Raw genomic sequence first — 8,698 nt, 5'->3', positions numbered from 1 at the left:
CTGCTGATGTCGCTGGAAATGGACAGTCGGATTTGGAAATGGAGCGGTGGGGATTCTTAGTTTGATATTATACCCGGCACGTTGATAATATTGTGAAGGGCAGATGGAGTGGAAGTTCGCGGCTAATGAATATACTTAACAGTCAGGTTTATGCGATGCTAATATCCATCGGGAGACTATAACGCATATGTCATCTTTGCAGTCGTCTTCATAAAATTTGAGATGATTGTGACTTATATTTGGTAAATACTAGTATATTCGGGTCTGCGTGAACCTTCAACTTTGAGCATAAAACGTCTGCTGTGCAAACTATGCATATTCCTGGAAGCTGGTAGAAGAGGCTCTCTGGAGTATTCACGTGCTTCTTCACTTTTCGGGGGTGTCGTGTGGTGTCGTGGGAATCGGCGAGGCACAAGGAATGTGAATGTGTGGCGACGTGCGTGACGTGTTTCGGTGATTAAACTTATATGGCCTTGGGTGATTATTGGTGTGGAACGTGGTGTGGAAGACAGACGGCCAAGTCCTTTGGACATCTTGCAGGGCTGTTGCCAGTCTGGTAGGCAAAGGGTGTAAAAGACTGGCTGGTTAACCGTAATAATTTTGTTTTGGAAGTGACTATCCCTGACCAGGGATCTACCGGAGTACCACTGGATGCCGTATCGTCAACAGCGGAGACGGAAAAGTCAGGATGCCTCAGCGCCGCTCGTCTCCGACGGCGGACAAGAACCGGCTCGACGAGTTCATCAGGTCGACCCTCTCCAAGAACAGCATCGTTGACGAGGCGCAGGCCACCATCCTCCTCCAGCAAGAGGCCCCCGCTGACATAGCACAGTAAGTGGAAGTCATGGAAGCTTTCGTGTTTCCGTAAAGGTTCCGTATCTCGGTCACGAAGTACTTGGGTCATGCAGGTCTTCGGTCATGTTTGCTTTTTCGAAGATTCAAAATCACTTACAATTTTGATGGCTTGCGTGATAAAATAAGTCGGTTCCGACCTGGCGGCCGTGATGATTATGTGGCAGACATTGAGCTGAAGTTAGGCACGATGTCGGCTTGTTTCACGGTTAGCTTCTATGAGCATTATCGATGTTACGGTATGTCGTGATAAAAAAGTTTAAATGTCGCTATATTACTTTTCTAACAAAGCATTCTGCCTCACAGGACCGTGGCCAACTACCTGAAGCTGCCCCATCCCAGCCACGACTGGATCAAACAGTGGGAGGCCGACTACTTCACCAACGGCGTCATGGAGCTGATGGGCACCTCGCCCGTGCTGCCGCCTGGCGGCGAGCCGGTGAAGTACACGGCCAGGCAGCTCGGCATGTCCATTACGGCAATGAAGTTCGCCCTGGCCTGCCACAGAGGTACTGGTTGCTCTGACAACGGTGCAGACACGCGTCATACGTGCGCGCTGCGTAGACTTTCTTCCCGATTACTCGCTCTGACGCGGTCATTGTCCATACACACAAAAATAAAATCGCTTTGCGAAACATCTTGAGGATCTACTGGCATAACCATTGGACAGCGGGAGCCGCCGGCGAGCCGTGCCATCCTGAGTCCTGACTCTGCCTTCCTGCCGCCAGCAGGGTAGATCCAACCTTCGCCAGTCCTGTTTACCTCTGGTCGCCCCGTTCCTTTGATGACTTCTGCCGCTGTAACCCACCACTCACCAGCGACCATTATCGGTCCCAACTCTATTGAATTCTCCGCTGCCCTGACTCGGTACTGACCTCTGTCGGCGGTGCGGTGCGCCAGGCGAGTACGAAGCCGAGTTCGGCGGTCAGACGGGCGGCGTCCGCTACCTGATGAGGCAGCTGGAGGAGTGGCCGAACCCCAACAAGCCGCTCCTCACGCACCAGCAGCTCTCCAACCTGCGCGAGTACCTCACTAAAATGTACGCAACGCGCCTGACATGGTGACGATTGTAAGCTTGAAGACTGTAGGCCAATCTTAAGGACAAATCCTAGCGCGTGTAGCTCATGTTTTGCATGCTCAAACTGTGACTTTGTGATGAATATGTGTCTATAGATAGCTTCAAGTAACGGCTTTGTTCTGCGCCCGTCAGATTCAGCCACTCGTTCGTGTCGCAGCTGCTGCTGCGGCCCCGGATCGAGGCGCCCTACCGGCTCGAGTGGAAGATCAACCGACCGCTGACGCTGCGGCTGCCCTCGCCCGAGCCGCCGCCCGACCGCAAGGCCGCCAAGAAGAAATCGCCAAAGCAGAAGAAGCCGAAGAAGGGTAAGAAGGGCAGCGCGTCGCCGGTGGAGGAGCGCACGCACGATGCGGCCACGCAGCTGCGTCCGCCGGGCTACCTGCCTCTGAGGATGGCCGCGCCGCTACCGCTGCTCTACAAACTCTACACCGGGGAGGAGTACGACGAGGAGGCCATGGCCAAAAAGAAGAAGGGAAAGCGGAAATAGATGGAAGATATGTGGTCGTGGTGCAGGAAATTGAGGTCCTGGAATGAAGTCATGGAGATGTTTGTGAGTGTTTTAGATTTGCGATTCGTTTTAGTTCCTGGGGTTGCGTAAGAGTTTTCGTGGCACCGTCTCCTGTTGATGAATGTATAAATAGTTGACTTTAAAATTGAGTTATTCTGTAACGCAACGTTCCAGCCCATATTAACGTGAACAACCTTTCTAAAATTACTGTAGGACAATTGCATCGATAGCTATTTCTGGCAAATTTTGGCGAACGCTTCAAATGCTAAGCTAAGCTCAACCCTGGGGCAGGGCTGCACCTGAAGTTCGCGTTGTGGCGCCTAGATAGCAGCCCCGCACCGTTTGTTTTTCCGGCTGCCTGAATCAATAGCAACATCAACATTGTGGGTTGGCGTGCGTGGTTCCAGAAAGCTCATCTCGGATTTGGTTACGATGAGGTTTGGCGGCTGCAGGGACGGCGGCCGGCCAGTCAGGTAAGCCCCTGCACGGGCGGCCGCCGCCGGTCCGCGCGGACTGCGGGGCGGACTGCGCTGCGCGGAATGATGTGGACCGCTGCGCGGCGCGCGGACAGTCAGCTGAGACCAGCCGAGCTGCCGACCGATCGTAGACGGGCCGCGGGGGTCGCCCGGACAATCAGGCTTTATTGCCGCGGATACGCTCAGTCGCTCAGTCTATCAGGCTTTATTTCGTGGTAACGGAAATGAAAGCGATCTTGTGGCATGGCTGGATCAGACTATGTTCGGAATAACCGGCCGAGTTCCCGCGACCATTGGAACGTAGATGGAAATCAAATACATGGGAATTGCTCCCAGGGTGATGGGCATTTGATTGCCGAAAGGAGTTTGTGAGGCGGTGATATGAGCATAAAAATGAACTCGTGAGGAAAGAAGGAATTCGGCTGAATGTCGGCTATTGGCCAACACGTTATCAGCCCGTCTTGTCTTGGAGGAGTCTTACCACCTACGCCACCGGTCTCGGCACGCGGAAAACCGATAGCAGTGGCGAGCGATGCATCGGCGCAAGCTTTTCAGATTCAGGGTCATCTCGAGTCTAACCCAACTAGTCTCGAGTCTAACCTATCGAACAGCATTCAGCAGAATAGTTGGCTGGTCAACGGTCCAATTTTGACTTTGGGCGGCATTGTCCCGGTAAGCTCCCGTGAAAATCACTTGCCGTCAGTGACATTGTCGGTCTGCGCCCTCGATAGGTACTCCATGGCACACAGCTCGCGGCGCCCGTCACACATCGATCATGGTTGTGCCGGTGCCGGCCCTTTGTCTGGTCCTGATCAATGGCCCTGTAGTGGTGGGCCGGCTGTGCATGTCAGAGCGATCCGCAGCGACCTCGGCCCGCACTGCTGTAGATAGCGCGATCGGGCGCTTGATGATTTAGTTCCATCCAGTTCGTCAACTGTAGGTAATCTTCATGTTGCATGCAATGTGCATGGTGTAGAATGCAAGGAGTACCATGGAGTATAAGTCTCTTTCGCACGTTCTCTCTCTCTCTCTCTCTCTCTCTCTCTCTCTCTCTCTCTCTCTCTCTCTCTCTCTCTCTCTCTCTCTCTCTCTCTCTCTCTCTCTCTCTCTCTCTCTCTCTCTCTCTCTCTCTCTCTCTCTCTCTCTCTCTCTCTCTCTCTCTCTCTCTCTCTCTCTCTCTCTCTCTCTCTCTCTCTCTATCTCTATCTCTATCTCTATCTCTCTCTCTCTCTCTCTCTCTCTCTCTCTCTCTCTCTCTCTCTCTCTCTTATCTATTATCTTTCGTTGGCTCTCTGCCTCTCTCTTCTTTTCTCATTTTCCTTTCTTTCTCTTCATATTTTCGATATCGGCCTCGCTTCGCTTATGGTCTAACATTCGTTCTTCGTTCCTTCATTTTTCATTTCGTTATCTTGCGCCGTTTAACTCTATGGTACTTTTGCTCTCTCGTTCCGCCAGATATTTCGCTCTGCCGACCGTCTCGTGCTTCTCTCTCCGTCTGATATTTTTATGAAATCGGCCGGGTAAGGAGTTCATTGCGTCACCATATGAAGACTCCGTATGCCGGGCGTTTTCTAGCTGCCATCATATCGCGCAAAGATAGCCCGGCCAACCCTATAACCGGGAAAGCTGACCCATAATAATGGCAGCATTTAAGCTGGCCCTGAAAGCCAGGATTGGGTGAGCCTTGGGATATGAAGGGACGGAATTGGGGAGGGAGGAGCCACTGTCGGCGCCTGGGGTGCCGGGACGGGGGCCGGTGGGTTCGCAGATGCCCCGCCATTGGGGACACAGCCGGCCGGCGTTAATGGCTGGATCGGATTCGGAGCTCATACAGAGTGGGGCCGCCGCTGGTCGCTTGGAGGGCCGCCAAATTCTATTGATCGCAGTGGTCAGAGTGGCACCAGGGAGACCGGGAGGAGGCGGCGGAGGCGCCCTGCAACGGCAAAGCGGCGGCACGGCAAAGCCAAAGGGGCGAGACGGTAAAACCAAAGGGGCGGCACCGACGGCAAAGGCAGAGGCGGCGATGGGTGATGAGCAGTGACTTATTCGTGTGTGATCTCTGATTACTGAATAGTCGCTGTCGCACAGGCGGGGGAGTTTTCAGTTGCGTGACCGGTTGCGTGGTAGGTGTCACAGTCATGTAAAGGTCAGGTCAAGGTCATTGACCTTAGATGAACTCGGTTGAAATTTTCGAGTTTCATATTTTTTTAGTTTTAGAGCTGATTTCGAATCAAGCACCTCTTGGAAGATTTGAGAACTTCTAGTTTGGGCTCGGTTCACAATTTTCCAGTTTTAGAGCTGATTTCCGAAATGAGCACCTAATTTGAAGATTTGAGAACTTATAGTTTTGGCGCCTCTGCAGCATGTTGCAAAGCTGACAGGGGTAGTTAACGCATAAGGTAGCCGATGGGATGTCTACTGGTTGATCTGATCTGACCTGACCTGACCCGATCTATCCAAACTGCATAAATACATCATGTTTGATCAAAACTAACATGAAATTTGAAATCAGGACCCGACAAGCCCTATAATAACATCAGCTTTGTGGTTATCATCGGCTTTCTCTCGTCACGGGCAACATACTCGTTGTCTCGTGAAACCCTAGCTCGATCAGGGGTCAAACGGCTGGAGGTCCAATGGACCCCCGCCTTTCCCCTTCTTTAGCGGCTGGGATCAAAGATCAAAACGGACGAAGATCAAAAGTTTGGTTCACGGCTTGTCAACATTTGAAAGTCTTTTCGGTTGTATTCGAGTGCTGTTATAAACTATTAAAGATGGTAGATATCATTGATATGTTGGGTGCTTGGATTGTATTGTTGGTAACTCCTAGCATACAAACATGCACATACTTAAACATACACACGCTAAGTAACATCAGACTGATAATGGTTCTCCATTAAATAATCTCCATGACGGCCGATAGGTACAGTGATAAGTGACGTATTCATGCTCAACGCTCTCTCATATAACTATCATTAGTGATAAAGTTGCTAATTGGTACATTCCCGCCAAATTGAAGTTCACATGGATTATACATAAGGTGAAGTTGCATCCATGTTGATGGTTGACCATATCAACGAGCCCGTGACGCTGCATGTAATATAACACCAGCTCTAATTTGGAATCACGATTACAACTAGGTACACCACCATGTCTGTCGCAAACTTTTCTGGAACTCGTCCAGACACTTCATTTGCAACTCCCAAGGTCAGGCTAATGTTAGACATCGCGCTTGGCTTACAAAACTCGGCTGTCGGGGCTCGTTATACCAGCGTCGCTAATTGCGAATACCTGCACTCGATGAAACGCCGGCCCGACCGCGAGCCAATAACGACTAACGATGCGGGGCACGCCAGCGGGCGCCGGCGCGCAACGTCTTGGGCAGCCCCTCTTTCATTAAAGGCCAGAGTGATTAATGTGTGGAGATGAAGGCATTTGATGTATGGCCCAGCTGCCCACCACCAAACCCGTTTAATAGAGTGCCATCTTTGTGTCTCACGACATTGAATTATTATCATTTCATAGGGTGAACTGAACGAGCGCGAAAAGTTTGAAAATATGTTTCGAACTTAAGCAACTGTTTTTAAGGAGGCATAATTACGCTAGAGCTGTTCGGTGCTCCTATTTTTGTTGTAATGCTCGATAATGTCAATGCATTAGGAGCAGCATCCTGACAAAGCTAGGCATGCGTGGCACCACCACCAATAGGTATGTTTAAAATGTTTTATGTAAGGCCATGTAAGGCACAATAACCGTGCAGAACTGGAAGTCACTGGGGCATTGGGCTAGAATATCCGTACCTTCGATTGGAGAAAGTCAATAGCCAACGTAATTTATGTTCACCGTAGAAAAGTTTTTAAGAGGCTTGTGGAAGGGCTGTTTTCGCCTTGCACAGTCGTGGTAAATTTGTCATGTTAATTCGTGAGAATTGTAATGCATTGCTATCAAGACTAAGCTGTTAAGTACGTACTTAGTTTAGACCATTTCGCTGAATGACCCGTGTGGTGGTTTTAGATTCAAAGGGTTGTGCTAGTCTGAAGTTATTGCATGTGTACTGTAATCCTTTCAGCGGGTATTGCAACACCTGATCCATCTAGTGAAATTAAGTCCGGGCTTTTAGCGAAACTAGATCGCCATACACCTGCAGATTTTCAGACATGATTTGACACATAATTAGATAACATGAATCCATGAGAATAGATTCATGCTGCCTATGCATAGCAAAATAAAACCTATATAATATAATAGTTTTTTTTTAAGCCATTCCCACCCAGCCCAGGTCTCCTCGCCGACTCCTGCAGCATCTGGTCGGCGAAGGGTGTAGGCTACGGAACACCGAGTCTTTTTTTAAATATACATTTATTACACTCAGATCACCTTATCACATTCACAGTCATCCGACATCATCCACTCCGCTGATGCGCCACCAGTGGCTCATCAGTTGCTGCATCAGCCGCATCAGCTGGCACGGCGCGCAACGACAGCTCCCCCCAACAGCACCACGCGTCACACTATCACTGCACCGCTGCAATGGTTGCACTACACAGGTCAAGGCACAGGAACACCGAGTCTGACGCTGAAGCCACCGGACTCCGGAGCCGTGCGCTAGCGAGGCCATGCTTTGCGGTGCAGCATCGTTCCAGGCGTACGATAGCCCTGCCATCTAGCGGTGGTAACGCGAGCTGCCGAGCAAGGCACCCATTTCGTGCGTCGTCCCGCCTTAGCACAAGTGAAAGTGCACTTGCGCGAGCACTTAAGGTTCCATATATTTTGTATTGACTGGAATATAGTGTAAGCAATGTGTGTAGTAGCTACTTGTTAGCACAAATGAAATGGCAGCCGTTTAGGTAAGTACTCCAAACCCCACACTTCGGTCTAGGCCTATAGGTACAGATGCCTCCGAGCACTATCAATTTTTTATCCTGCTTCGTCGCATGAACCAACTAGAAGATTAAGTAATAGAAAAGGTGATGCATCGCTGCGTCTTTATTTTAAATCTGGCATATGATACCCGACCCGATGAGCGCAAGGTCCATTATTTAGTGCTTAGAATTAGAAGCTCATTCTGTTCACTAATTGTAAATCTTAACAACTCGTAGAAAGGCTATCGTATCGTTTGCGATGCGATAAAACAGCAGTCAAGGACATATGTGTACGATGTGTACGCTCTAAACACATTAAGGCTGGAGACTTCCACACGCGGGTAAGTCGCGTGTAAGTGGTTTGCGGGTAAGTTGGCGTTTATCTCGCGTTTAAGTCGGCGGGTAACTTTGCCCGGAGACTTCCATCTGCGGGTAAATAGTTTGTTCGCTAAGTTAACGAACGAACTTACGCGCGAGCCACCCCATGTATTAAGTTCGCGGGTATCTTTTCGGTGGTGCTTTTTTGGGTCCTTAGGGGGTTTTTAAAGTTTATTTCTGTGCAAATTTTATGTGCAAGTGATAGACAATAGTGCAATCATCTAGTTCTGGCTTTTTCAGCCAGTTCGGCCTAGCCGTTCGGCTGCTAAGATTAGACGAATTTGAGGTCACCTTTTCATACTCGTACATAGTACTGAGGCCAGTTTTACCAACAGCAAAATAGCCGCCTGGCGGAATTTTTCGCCTAAAGGCCGATTCACATACGGATCGAGAGCGGTAAAGCCCTATCCGCTTACGTGCTTATCGCGTTTACACTCCGTATGTGAAACGGTCTTTAGGTAAAAAATTCCGCCAGGCGGCTATTTTTCTGTTGGTTAAACTGACCTCTGTGCTTGTTGAGGGGTTACAAATTACGTATTTCATC

At 49.9% G+C, this 8,698-nt stretch overlaps 1 protein-coding gene across 1 annotated transcript; it reads left to right on the top strand.

Annotated features, from left to right (window-relative positions):
* The first annotated feature begins 381 nt into the window (after window positions 1-381).
* Window positions 382-3,255, top strand: LOC122389215. The gene is made up of 4 exons (XM_043381005.1): window positions 382-831; window positions 1,159-1,361; window positions 1,753-1,891; window positions 2,063-3,255. Exons 1-4 carry the CDS (start codon window positions 689-691, stop codon window positions 2,415-2,417), a joined length of 840 nt encoding a protein of 279 aa, XP_043236940.1. The 5' UTR covers window positions 382-688; the 3' UTR covers window positions 2,418-3,255.
* The last annotated feature ends 5,443 nt before the right edge of the window (window positions 3,256-8,698 follow it).

Source organism: Amphibalanus amphitrite, unplaced genomic scaffold (genome assembly GCF_019059575.1).
Source record: "Amphibalanus amphitrite isolate SeventyFive unplaced genomic scaffold, NRLGWU_Aamphi_draft 000349F_arrow, whole genome shotgun sequence".
NCBI lineage: Eukaryota > Metazoa > Arthropoda > Thecostraca > Balanomorpha > Balanidae > Amphibalanus > Amphibalanus amphitrite.
This window is presented reverse-complemented; position numbering and strand designations above follow the sequence as displayed.